Genomic DNA, 14,454 nt, shown 5'->3' on the forward strand with positions numbered 1-14,454 from the left:
TAAAATAACCATTTAAATTATTTAAAGTTTTTTGTCTGTTTGAAAATATTAAGTAATCCAATTGGCCCGCTTTAATTTAACAAAAAGTCAACTAGTGATAAATGGAATATTCCATTGCTTGTACCTTTTCTGCAGTTCTGCGCGGGTCATAATCGATCATGCCCCGAAGGTCAGAGATGAGGTTAGCCCCTCTCTACAAGGGGTCAGTTAGCTCGGTTGGCTGGATGACTGGTTTCTAATGTGGAGCAAGCCAACAGCACGGTTTTCAATTCCCATACCAGCTGAGGTTACTCATGAAGGTCCTGCCTTCTGAGCCTGCACTGCACTGACCCTTAGGTTAAATCACCACCAGTCAGCTCTCTCTCTCACCCTCTCACAAAGGCGGAGAGCAACCTCTGACCCTCTGGGGCTATTGTGACTTGCATTTCACTACTACCTCTGTACTTCCGCCACTCAAAGAGCGTGTTATGACATTCCGCAGGAAAATGCGGACTGAACTACTTCAGTGTTGATCACTCCACCGTGTGTGCCATTATATTAATGTAACCAATCAAGGAATTAAAAGGCATAAGTCCAATTCGCCTTTTAAATTCAGATTTTTCAGTGGCTAACAAAATAGATCCTGATCCAGCCAGACGGGGCACAGCAAAATATTTCTGGAGCCCGGGCCCTGTAGCCCAGTGCCCAGCAATGCCACTGCATGTGAGCATTCTTCTGTTGACTACTGCAGCACTCTGAACACTGTGTAACAAGGTACACATTACATTATTGATTCAACATTACAAATTACTCTTCCTTCAGTTTCCTTTATATATCACTAACAATTGAAAGAATTTAATGTATAAAATGTGTTTTGGAAAATAATTCAATTAACTAAATCTGACTTTACATAACTTTAATGGATGTGATAAGTTTACCCATACTGCTTGACTAATTTATTTTTCGCTATACTTTCAGATGATGATTATACTTGGAGCAATATGTGCATTCATTATCATCGTTCTTATAAGTAAGTACCTTTACTGGAATACATGATAACTCTGCATTGTTTCATACTAACTGCCTTACTATGTGCCTCTAAGTTAGATTTGGGGAAAAACACTCGGTTCTACTTTCTTCCCAGCACTCAGTTGTGCACCTCGAGCTCTCCGCTCTATTTTTTTAATTATTCACTGGATGTGGGCATTGCTGGCTGAGCCAACATTTATTGCACATCCATAATTGACGTTGAGAAAGTGGTGGTGAGTCATCGTCTTGAAGGTCCATGTGGTGTATAGGTACACAGTGTTGTTAGGAATAGAGTTCCAGGATTTTGATCCAATGACAGTGAAGGAGCAGGAATATAGTCCAAGTCAGTCTATTGTATTTAATAAATGTTTTTTATTGGGTTTTTGAAAAAGTATATTTACCGTTATGTACACAGAATAAGATATAAATATATATACATAGACGAGAAGGGCACACGCAAACATACCAAAAAAAAAGTAATAATAAAAAATTTAAAAATAATAAAATAAAGTATCTGGTAGGGTATTATGCTCCAGCTCAACAGCAGCAACTCTGTACAATTGGCAAAATTATTTACAACACATAAGTAGGCATCTGTTTGTGTGTGTGTGTGTGGGGGGGGGGGGGGGGGGTAGTTATACATTTGGGTGCCGGAGAAACAATTACAGAGGGCAGTACTCAAATGGGTCTGGTGTTGGTGTTGTCACTTGCTTCTCCCGGATGGATTTCGCTGCCGTTGTCGTCTCGCGCTCACCTCCGCTTCAGCCGTTCCTCCCGTCTTTCGCCTGTATTCTCCTTGCTCGCTGTTCCTGTAGATGCCAAGTTTGTTATCGTTTCCCATGCCCTCCTTCCGGCTATCATTTCCCTGCCTCCCCCCCATCCTCCCTGGTTCTCCTCTATTGTTCCAAGTCTCTTCCCTCTTCCACCCCCCTCACCCTCACTTCTGCCCCCTCCCCCCTCCTGTGGTTCGCCTTTCTTTCCTTTTAGGTTAGCTGTCCGCCAACCCCCCCCCCCCCCTCCCCCCCCAACCCCACCCCCGATCTATCTCTCCCTTTCATGCTTTGGTTACTTTCCCCTGATTCTTGGCTACCTGGCTATTCTTCTGCTTGTTCGCTGGCCACAAACAGGTCCTGGATCAATTGGGTGAATGGCTCCCACGTTCTGTGGGAGCCGTCGTCTGACCCTCGGGTGGCAAATTTGATTTTCTCCATTTGGAGAGATTCCGAGAGGTCGGACAGCCAGTCTGCAGCTTTGGGTTGTACTGCTGACCGCCAGCCGAACAGAATTCTACGGCGGGCGATCAGGGAGGCAAAGGCAAGGGCGTCCGCCCTCCTCCCCAGGAATAAATCTGGCTGGTCTGAAACCCCGAAGACCGCCACTTTCGGGCATGGTTCCACCCTCAGCCCACCACTTTGGACATTGCCTCAAAGAAGACTGTCCAGTACCCTGCAAGTCTGGGGCAAGGCCAGAACATGTGGGCGTGGTTGTCCAAGTCAGTCTTGCTTGGAGGGGAACATGCAGGTGGTGGTGGTGTTCCTGACAATCTGCCGCCCTTGTCCTTCTAGGTGGTAAAAGTTGTGGGTTTGAAGGGTTTGACGAAGGAACTTTGTGGAGTTGTTGCAATGCATATTGTAAAGAATGCACAATACTACCATTGTGCACCAGCGGAGGAGATGAACATTTACTTGGTGGAGAGGGTGCTGATTAAGCAGGCTGTTTTGTCCTTAATGGTGTCGAGCTGCTTGAGCTTTATTGAAGCAAGAGGAGAGTATTCCATAACACTCCTGATTCATGTCTTGTAGATGATGGACAGAATACATAAGAGGGTGATCGGAAAGTGTTCCAGAATACAAGTAGCTGGAGGCATGTAGTACTATTAAGAGTGGGATTGTGTGGTTTGGCAGTTTTAGAAGGTATCCTTGGTGGGGTATTCGAAGACTAGAAGAATGCTGAGGTGTGACAGCGTTGCCGAGGATATCCTTTGGCCTGTCAATAGGAAATGAGAGTTCTGAGATGCAAGAATTTTGGGACTGCGGGATGTAAAGGTTGCTGGCATGTGACACTTGTCTTCAGTTATGAGAGTACTATGTTGAAATATTATGGTGATGGAAAAATTAAAGGAAGTGACTACTGGTTGTGGCAGTACTGGAAGGGTAGTGAGAGGATGGGATCTTGGAGCATTTGGCAAAGGTCCCAGGGCCTCAGGTCCCAGGGCCTCAAGCCAATGTGAGGTGGATAGTGGAGTCTGGGAGCATTGGCAGTATACTGAAGTGAAGGTCCCAGGGTCTTAAACGAATGTGAGGTGGATAGTGGAGTCTGGGTGCATTGAACAGCATACTAAAGTGAAGGTCCCAGGTTCGTAAACCAATGTGAGGTGGATAGTGGAGTCTGGGAGCATTGGACAGTATACTGAAGTGCGGGGAAATTGGGAGAAGTAGGTGCCTGTCTGATGAGGGATCTATGAGTAAAATGTTTGGACATGGTAAAAGTACTGGGGAGAGAAAGTTCAAAGGACTTCAAGCATTAGGGAGAGCAGTTTTGGAGACAATGAAAATTAAAGAGGGTGGAAGATTCAGTCCTCAGTGTGATAGTTTTGGGTGGAGCCTAGGGTCTCAGAGTAGTTGTTGAAGGCAACACTGTAGCTTGTCCAACTCCTGTTCGTTCTCAGATACTCCCTCCATCTCCAACTGTTAGTTCATATTGACACCTGCTGGCCCGTATCCAGGGTCTTAAAAGAAGTGGCTGCAATCTTCAAAAATTCCTGAGGTTTTGGAAATGTCTCAGCAGATTAGAAAACCTCAAATGTAACACCACTATTCAAGAAGGAGGAGGAGAGACAGAAAGCAGGAGACTATAGTAGTCGAACATCTGTCATTAAGAAAATGCTACAATCTTTTTTTAAAGAGGGAGTCATAGGACATTTAGAAAATCAGAATATAACCAGACAGAATAAACGTGGTTTTGTGAAAGAGAAATTATGTTTGACAAATATATTCGAGTTCTGTGAGGATGTAACAAGCAGGGTGGACAAAGGGAACCCAGCAGATGTAGTGTATTTGCATTTCCAAAAGGCGTTTGATTAGGTGTCACATGGAAAGTTTATGCACAAGATAATAACTCCTGGTGCTGGGGGTGATAGATTAGCATAAGTATTTGTAGCCAGATTTGGTGACAATACATAGATAGGAAAATGGGTTGTGAGGGGGATACAAAGGCTCAGCAAAGGAATAAGTTAAGTGAGCGAGCAAAAGGTAGTAGTTGGAGTATAATGTGGAAAGATGTGAAGTTGTCCACTTTGGAAGGAAAAGCAGGAAAGCAGATTATTTAAATGGAGAAAGACTGCAGAATTGTGCAGGAGGGAAGGATCTGCGTGCCCTTGTACATAAATCACAAAACATTAACATGCAGGTACAGCAGGTAATTAGGAAGTAAATAGAATGTTGGCCTTTATTGCAGGGGGATGGAATAGACTATAGGGAAGTCTTCCTACAACTGGACAGGGTGTTGGTGAGACACACTTGGAAGTACTGTGTACATTTTGGTCTTGTTACTTAAGGAGGGACTGACTTAGCATCATAGTGTCATACAGTACAGAAGAGGCCCTTTGGCCCATCGCGTCTGCACCAGCAAAACTAAATTTACACTAATCCCACTTTCCAGTATTTGGGCCATAGCCTTGAATGTTATGACATTTCAAGTGCCCATCCACGTATTTTTTGAAGGTTGTGAGGTTTCCCGCCTCTAATACCATCCCAAGCAGCGCATTCCAGACTCCCACCACCCTCTGGGTGAAAAAATGTTTCCCCAAATTTCCTCACCTCCTGCCCCTCATCTTAAAATTATGCTCCCGTTATTGACCCTTCAACTAAGAGGAACAGCTGCTTCCGATCTACTCTCTCCATTCCCCTCTTAATCTTATACACCTCAATTCCCCCATCAGCTTTCTCTGCTGTAAAGAAAACAACCTAAGCCTATCCAGACTCTCCATCTCAAATGCCCCATCCCAGGCAACATCCTGGTGAATCTCCTCTGCACCCTTTCCAATGCAATCACATCCTTCCTATAGTGAGGGGACCAGAACTACACACAATATTCCAGCTGTGGCCTAACTAAAGTTTTGTACAGCTCCAACATAACTTCCCTGCTTTTCTCATCTATGCCATGACTGATGAAGGCAAGCATCCCATATGCCTTCTTAACTACCTTATTAACCTGTCCTGCTATCTTCAGGGATCTGTGGACAAGCACCCCAAGATCCCTCTGTTCCTCTGAGCTTCTAGTGTCCTGCCATTCACTCAGTACCCCCTTGTCTTGTTACTCCTTCTGAAGTGCACCTCCTCATACTTTTCAGGGTTACATTTCATCTTCCACTGATCTGCCCATCTGAGCAATCTGCCTATATCTTCCTGCCACCTTCTTCCTCATGATTAACCATCGTGCCAATCTTCGTGTCATCCACAAACTTACTTATCATCCCCCCCCCCCCCCCCCCCCCCACACACACACACACACATTTTCATCTATATCGTTTGTATATATTGCGACCAATAAAGGACCCAGCACTGATCCTTGGGTACACCACTGAACAACTGGCCTCCAGTCACACAAATTGCCTTCTACCACCACCCTTTCTCTCCTGCCGCTGAGCCTGTTTTGGATCCATCTTGCCAAGTTACTCTGGATCCCATGTGCTTTTTACCTTCATTACCAGTCTCCCCTGTGGGACCTTGTCAAAGGCTGAGCTGAAATCCATACAAGCTACAATAACTGTACTATCCTCATCTCCACACCCAATCACCTCCTTGAAAAATTCAATCAAATTTGTTAGGCATAACCTACCTCTCATAAAGTCATGCTGACTACCCCGATCAACCCTTGTCTCTCCAAGTGGAGATTAATTATCTCCTTCCGAATTTTCTCCAGTAGTTTCCTTACGACTGGTATGAGACTCACTGGTCTGTAGTTCCCTGGTTTACAACTGCTATTTAAAAACATGAATCAGTCGGGGGAATCTCTCTGGGGCGTAACGGTAAGTCTATCTCATAGGGGGAGAGGGACAGGCAGCGCCCTCTGGCACTGCCTCTTGGCACAGGTTGGCACTCTCAGGGTGACACTGTAGATGCCATGGGGCAGTGTTAGGGGTGGCATTCACGTTGTTTGTTGGGGGGGGAAGGATCACCCGATGCTGATGCTTGTGGTGGGGACTGCGAGGGGCGGGGGAACAACTGGTTGGGTTATTTTCTGTACTGGTTGTGGGTGCCCCATGCTTGTCTGCTCTATGAGGCCCTGCCCCACTACTGTGATGGCATAAACCATGCCCCCTTGAATTTCTTTTCAGGGTGTCTCAAAATCTGGACTAAAAACTCAGCTGTGCAGCTGGAGAGCTACAGGCCGGGTTTCAGTCAGAGCCTGACATTGTGAAAAAATATGGGAAAATTCCACCCTTAAAACCCTGAGAGAACTTGCCAGGGTGGACGCTGATGGAGTGTTTCCCTCGTGGGCAAATTTAGAACTAGAAGGCACAGTTTAAAAATAAAGGGCTTCCATTTCAGATGGAGAGAAGGAATTTCTTCTCTCAGAAGATCAGTAGTCTTTGGAATTCCCTTCCCAGACAGCAGCGTTAGCTGGTTCATTGAATATAGTCAAGGCTGAGTTAGGCAGATTTTTGATTGACAGGGGAGTCATGGTTATGGGGGACAGGCAGGAAAGTAGAATTAAGGACACTGTCATGTCAGCCATGATCTTTTTTTAAAATAAATTTAGAGTACCCAATTCATTTTTCCCAATTAAGGGGCAATTTAGCGTGGCCAATCAACCTAGCCTGCACATCTTTGGGTTGTGGGGGCGAAACCCACGCAGACACAGGGAGAATGTGCAAACTCCACACGGACAGTGACCCAGAGCCGGGATCGAACCTGGGACCTCGGCACCGTGAGGCAACAGGGCTAACCCACTGCGTCACCCTGCTGCCCATCAGCCATGATCTTAATGAATGTTGGGGCAAGGTTGATGAGACAAATGGCCTGCTTCCGCCGTTATTTCTCATTTTTTATGACCTTTTTCCCTGTTCCTCCTCAATTCATTTTGGCGCATTTTCCAAGCTGGTATTCCTCTTTGAGATGTGATCTACTAACATGGTGTGGATGATGGCCAGATTGGAGGTTCTCACTCGAGATTGGGGCAATTAACCATCCTTGGCTTTCAGCTGAAGCTACCTGCCCTTTATGGGCATAATTTACCATTTTATTTCTAATGATTGAATGGAACTTTTTACAATAGCAGCATGTTATATATTGATCTGGATTTTGCCACCCTGATAAGGGATGAACCCACATCAAATGGGAGGTACAAAGAGGTGTGCAGGACCCAATTCTGGGATTCCCACCTCCATTCCCGTTGTGTAGTATTTTTAAGGGCATGCGATAAGGTTGTGAGTCTGAACACAGTAATCCCAAAGCCAGTAGTTCCATTGTGGGGTGGTGATTTCAGATCGTCAACCATAAAGGGAACTTATTCCAGTGTTGGGAAACATCTGACGAGTAAGTTTAACTTTACATGTCGTAATGTAATGCTGAATGATAAGTTAAGTGTGTGTTTTAGTACAGGAATTGATGCTAGGGTTTTGTTTAGAAAATAATAGTGACTATCGAATTAACCAGCATGGCTTCCCCCAATGGTTCACAATGTTGGAATGCTGGTATGAACCCTGCCTCCTTCAGAAGCCTCTAGAAACTGGCCATGCTCAATGAAATCACCACCTGCACAATGGAGGCACCAGGATTTCTCCACTCGGGCCTGCGACCCAAGCTCATCCTGCTCCTTTAAAAATGCTCCATGATAGGAATAAGGGTGAGAATCCCAGATTCAAATGCTGCTTACTGTTGTCTCTGTCCCAACATGGACACCTTGCATTGGAATGGCAAAATCCAGTGCATGGTTCCTAGTCCTCTTTGAAGTTAAATTTAGTTAAGAACACCATCTTCTGTCTCCCTGTTTAGTTGTGCTCTCTGATTTTCAACTCTTTCTTGTGACTCTTTTGCAGTTTATTTTTGCACCTGAGGAGAAGGAAATCCAACTGAAGATGCAGCTCAGCTTCGTTCTTGTCAGCCACATCTTCTCCAGTGTCAGATATTATTTATTAATCTCTGCTTATAACGATGGTTGTTTTTATTTTGTCTTTAAGCTACCCTAATTATTCAAATGGGTGCATTGATTGATATCTAAATCTGAATAACAATTTAACCAGCTATTTACTGCCGAGTAGTGAAGTAGGTTCGTGTCTTATACATTCCTAGATGAAACTAGTACAATATAGATTGGCCTTCAATAGTTGGATCATGTTTCTGAATATATCTCTGTGACCTTTTCCTGACTTGTCAAGTCGTCTGGAGCTAACAGTCTGAAATGCCTGAAGCCTTAACCATCAAAACAAACCACAAACTTAAATCGTACAATGTTTAAATCACCAGAAAATTCCATTACCTTTGACAGATCTTAACCTAACATTTCCAGATTTAAAATGAATCAATTGTTACATTGCAGAAATTAGACATGAAAGTTCAAAATCAAAAATAAAGGTTCAGAGGTCGTACCATGAGCATAATGCCTGAGTAATCACGGTAAGCAGTCTGTTCAATATTTAGGGCTGTCTCAGATCAGATAAAAGAAATGGCTGAAGCTTTAATTGATTTTAAATCATAGCAAGGTCAACTTTGGGCTGAGTGATCATAATTGTCTGAGCATAACCTTCAGCATACAGCAGTGGGCCATTTTGTTTTGTCATGTATATGTGCACTTTTCTTATGAACTTACAAACATTTGTTGGGTTGGGGGAATCACATCAGGCAGTTCACGATGGACAAATTCTACCCCAGATTTTCTGCAGTCAGGGACCCTCTTTGAACACACCAAACTTTGAAGAAGTTGCCCACTATCCCAATAAAATGTTTGAACAGAAAATAAAATGCACCATCCAATTTTAAATGCTAACGGTTTAACTAGAAACACTGCCTACAAGAAGGAGAGATTGCCTGGGAGACGGTTGAATTTAGCTGTGGCAACAAATTCCAATCATTTTCAGTCCAATGTTGTCTTGAAACCAGCCAACTCCAAAATCCATACCCAATTTTGGTACAGAAATCACACACATTTGGCGTGGGGAATAACTTGAGGCAATAATTTCCTCTGGACACTTGTTCCCTTTTCTCCCCAGTAAAAAAAAGTCTGATGAGGGTTAGTTGCTTTTTTTTCCAACCATTTTGTTCTTCATGAGAACTTTAAAGTTTGAAACAGGACTGATGGCATGTCTTTCACCACCATTTCCATCTCATGTATATCTCAGGCCATGTATTGCATGAAGCAGGTATATTTATCATGCAACAGCTGTACATCGGGCCTCCAATGACAGTTCCTGTAATGCTAGAGTAAAGAAGTAACTGCACCAAGGAACACACGAGTAATGAAAAATGTCATTGTCCACTTTAGCTAGACTCACCTGCTGCCCCATCCTTGTCAGAGCTGATGCCCATGAAATGCTATAAATAGCATGGACATCTGCCCTTTTTATGCTGATAACCCATACACAGGACTCAGAATGCATTCTGACCTGTTGAACATTCCGTGGTGCAGCAACTTAGTCTGGACTTTACAATCCCTAATATTTAGTGATCTTGTGCAAAATATCAGATGCAATGACTGTCTTTATATCTATGAAGTCTCCAGAATGATGTTGTACTATACTATTGCCCAATCATCAGTTGCTTTGCTGGGGGAATAGAACTTTGGTGCTAAAAGAATGGTGAAAATTAAACGAGCAACAATCTTCCCATTTTGGTAGAAATATTTTGGATACCAATGACATATTTGTTGATTGGACCACTTGTGGGTTGTTTTTCAAATGGCATGGGTGTCACTGAAGATCTCTTCTTACTAATAACATGTGCTAGACTTATAGAATCCCATCTACTTAACATGAGGGCCAGCTGAAACCAGGCATTGTTTCATAAGAAGAGGATGACTTTTGACCATGCCATTAACCTCCATGGCATACCAACGCAGGTTCGCTAAAATAGGTTGATATTTGGTGTGACTTCATCAAGACACCAATTGAATATGCCGCAGGGTATAAATAATATCCAACTCATTAACTGGGACCATAAGTAACAAGCAGCGCCCCTGAGCTTTCATACCTTTTTTTTTTAATGGGAGTCATTCCATGATTGGAGTTGGTATTTTTGCACCTGCTCATGATGCACCTTTTCCCCTTTTTGTTTAGATATTCTTTATTGAGGTTCTTTCCTTAATCAAATTTGGAGGAATCCCACTACACTGACATAATCACACGTGACAGTCAGAATGGTTTGCATATTCTACTTTAAAAATATTGCTCTATCAAGTTTTTACCTCCTTCCGTTTTTTGTATATATGATGTAATCTGTAATGTCCTATCCTCTGAAACCTTGAAAGGGGAACCACTCATGTATCCCTATTTGCTCACTGTGTTGTAAAATAGTTTGCTTGTACACAGACTGAATATTCCTGTACTGTACATGTGTTCCAGCAGTGTTCCTTAAAAGTTCAAATGTACAGCTTGATCTTTCCGCGCGCACCCTCCCCCTTCCTTTTCTGTCTAAACACTACCCTTATTAATCTGGTTGCTCTGTAATCCATTCCCTTCTCAGAGAGAAGTCAATTGACCAGCCGGAACTTTACTTCTACTAATGCCACACTGGGAGATAGTCATGAGAATCTGTACAGCTGAAGCATTTGCAGTTTTCCCATTTCCATTTGGCACCCCCCACCTGCCCACCCCCATTTAAATTTTCCACCTTTTCCCTTGCTGTGAAAATTGTTCAGCCCTGCTATCTGCCTGTCCCCTTTCGTGCTACAAACTAGTAGAAGTTGAAAACCCACTGGATGGAAAATTGTCATTGTAAACCCCGCTGTCACTTTGTGGTGCAGTCCCTTGGCACTTAGCCACTGTGCCACCTAACCTTAAGACTTTTGATAGTGTTCCAACTTGCTCCGGTTACCTTTGTCAACTATGTTCACAAAACAGTCAAGTCTATAGCCCATTCTAAAATTATGGTCTTCTTGAAAAAAATTTAAATCATAATGTTTTTTAAAAAGCTTTTCTTCGTGATTTACAAAGTAATTTGTTTATGGTTAAAATAAGCTGTGTAATTGGCAATAATATCAACTAACCACTAGAGAATAAGTAAGAATTTCACTAGTCAATTTCAAAATTAGTGTTGGCATAGATAGAATATTTATATGTTTGGCTAATACTTTATAACTTCTGTAAAGTTGCAGAATATATTTTCCCCAAATGTGTTGCGAATACGAGGATACCTGACCTGACAGTGAATATAATCACCTGTGCCCTCTTTTTGACTTGTTTTGATATTTTGTGAATATTGCTGCATCACATTTAGCATCACTAGAATCACTGTACTCCAGTTGAGTTCGAGCACCATACAACTTTTCAGAAGGACTAATTTTGTTAGAAGTGATGTAAGTGGAAGGAGTGTGAAGAGGGGTCACTGGATGCACATCATACAGTTGAATTTTCAAAAACTCATCAGGTGAAAGTTAAGTTGCGATTTTGGTACACAACTGCATTAATGTCATTACATGAAATTCCTCTGTCCACTAATTTATTGAAGGCACTAACCCATTTAAAACAATCAGGCAGCACATTTTCACACCATTTCCCCCATTGAGCCCCGGTTTGCCTCTTTCCATTGACCCCTTTTTCGTTTTTCCCCCCTTGGAGCCTCAGTTTTCCTGCCTCTTTCATGCCCCATTCACCACTCACCTTTAGACCGTGCTTCGCCTCTTTCCTTCAAACCACGTTCATATTTTCCTCTTTGAGCTTTGCAACCTCCTCCCTTTCAGACCCCAGTTCTCCTCTACATCCTCTCCTCAACACCAAACAACCCACGCACTGTCCCCTCCTCTTCCCCCCCCCCCCCCCCCACCCCCCCAATCCTGACTGGATCCTAATAATCCTAGAATTCTTCCATTTCACTGCAGAGAACATTTATACGAATGGAAGTATTTTTAAAAATTATTTTTTAGTATTAAACATGGAATGACAATTGGCAACGCTGTTGACCTGCATCATTAATGATGGCACAATGGTACAAAAGCTGGGCCTACATTACTTTGTTGATAACCTGTGATTTAGGTTTAGGTTTAATGGTTAGGGATTAGTGGTTAGGTTTAGGTTTTGGGTTAATATTAATGGTTATAGTTGTTTATGGTTTGTGTTTAGTTACAGCAATTAGGGTTAGGATTAGTGTCTGGGATTAAGATTGGGGGTTGGGACAAGGATTTCAGGGTTATAATTAAGGCAAGACTGTCAAGGTTAAGGTTAGGGGTTTGTGATTAGCATTGGGGGATGGCGCTAGGGGTCAACAGGAGTTGACAGTGCCATCGTGTTGTCACTCTATATGCCCAAAGGAATAATACTTGGGACTGATTTTAGATACCAGAATATCTGAAATGTTAACTAACTCGGGATTGATACAAGGTGAAATTTACATAAGTTTCCCTTGATTTCTGTTGTTGAAGATAGCCTTAGAACAGTTTAGTTGGTCTTCAGAGGGGAAGGAAACAGAGTGAAATGCTTGATGTAAGTTAGATTGCCGCATTAATTTGTTAAAAACAAAACCACAACTGCACGAGGCATATTTTGTTGTGCCTTAATAGGTAGTGGAACAGAGATCAATGGAAATGTGTTGGCGGAGGAAATTCAGAATGCTGAAAATAGGTCAAATCAATGTGTAAAAGAAAAAGACAAGTTAATGATTTCACTGGGACCTTGCGTCAAAATGGAGGTTTCAGTTTTTACTTTAAATCTCCAGCATTTCTTTTATCTCAATGAAAAATACCAGGATTGAACAAACATTCTAGCTGAAAATAAACAGGCACCTAGAAAACTGTTCTTAATTTTCTATAATGCTTTTGGAATATTGTTATACCATAGTATAGTTTTTTTGAATATTGTTATAGTTTAGAAAAATTGTAATGTTTTATATCTTTCTGCTCTCAAGGACATTCCAATGAATCGGTAGTTGGTAGTATTTTTCTTTATTGTCTTAGAATGCTTTATAACTTTCACCTAAAAGAGCCAATATTGTATTTTCTAAGTGCTTAACCTGGAGGTGAGTGCAGCTCTGCCCCTGTCCTACCTAACAGCACCACCACCGCCCCCATGAAAAAAAATCACTGGGAATTGCATGGAAATGTTGCATTAGATATTTACTAATTTGATGTTGCAATGATGAACTTGTTAACACTGAGTTTGTATTCTGTATGTGTGTGTGTGTGGGTGCGTGTGTGTGCGCGTGTTTATTTAAATTGGTGAATGCAATTTCCATGTTGTGTCTGTACAACATTAATGTAATTGTCTTGGCAAATAAACCTTTGTTTAAAAAAAATACTTTGCTGGTTCTTATTCACTTGCTTTCAAAGGCTACCACCTCAAAAAGAGTAATTGGAGAATTACTTAAAATCTGATTTTGGAATATTGAACTTGTGAGCATCAAGCCTGCCCTTTGCTTGGTTCATATTAAATTAAACAATATAGGCATGGGGCTGGTTTAGCACAGGGCTAAATCTCTGGCTTTTAAAGCAGACCACGGCAGGCCAGCAGCACGGTTCAATTCCAGTCACAGCCTCCCCGAACAGGCGCCGGAATGTGGATACTAGGGGCTTTTCACAGTAACTTCATTGAAGCCTACTTGTGACAATAAGCGATTTACATTTAATTTCATTTCAAACTAGTTTAATTTAAACTGCATAACATAGCATGTCAAGGAATGCAGTGCAAATGTGTTAATCTTTTGTATGTGAACTTTGCTGCTCAGAATTTCTTTGATTTGATCTCCTACTCAAGACACGCCCTCATTACGAAGATATGTAAGTTAATTCATATGCAAATTGTTAAATGTCTATTTTAAAAGATAGAGAGTGTGATTTGATATCAGTAATTAATGAATTAATAATCTTTATTGTCACGAGTAGGCTTACATTAACACTGCAATGAGGTTACTGTGAAAAGCCCCTAGTCACCACATTCCGGCGTCTGTTCGGTGCACTGAGGGAGAATTCAGAATGTCCAAATTACCTAACAGCACGTCTTTCAGGACTTGCGTGAGGAAACCGGAGCACCCGAAGGAAACCAACGCAGACACAGGGAGAACGTGCAGACTCCGCACAGACAGTGATCCAAGCCGGGAATCAAAATTGGGACCCTGGAGCTGTGAAACAACAGTGCTAACCGCTGTGTTACCATGCCACCCGTTGTGGTTGATTTGAATTTACCTCAGAGCTTGGCTTTCTTAAATTATGTTATTTTTGAATCTGTGCAAATAAAAGCATAGATGTCAAAAGTTTATGGCACAAATCAGTATGTTATAAGGATTGACTGGCTAAAGGTAA

The 14,454-nt window shown here is 42.3% G+C and overlaps 1 protein-coding gene across 2 annotated transcripts in view; it reads left to right on the forward strand.

The window, feature by feature from the left end:
* vamp2 (vesicle-associated membrane protein 2) overlaps positions 1 to 12,899 on the forward strand; it is a 206,043-nt gene extending 193,144 nt beyond the window's left edge. The window contains exons 4-5 of one of the 2 annotated variants that reach the window (XM_072474577.1): positions 958 to 1,009; positions 8,051 to 12,899. In XM_072474577.1, coding sequence (XP_072330678.1) covers positions 958 to 1,009; positions 8,051 to 8,067 — 69 coding nt within the window. In that variant the 3' untranslated portion in view covers positions 8,068 to 12,899. Of the gene's footprint in view, positions 1 to 957; positions 1,036 to 8,050 lie in introns of those variants that run through there. The other variant, XM_072474576.1, reaches the window with a different exon arrangement.
* Positions 12,900 to 14,454: the final 1,555 nt, after the last annotated feature.

Source organism: Scyliorhinus torazame, chromosome 14 (assembly GCF_047496885.1).
Source record: "Scyliorhinus torazame isolate Kashiwa2021f chromosome 14, sScyTor2.1, whole genome shotgun sequence".
In the NCBI taxonomy this organism is placed as follows: domain Eukaryota; kingdom Metazoa; phylum Chordata; class Chondrichthyes; order Carcharhiniformes; family Scyliorhinidae; genus Scyliorhinus; species Scyliorhinus torazame.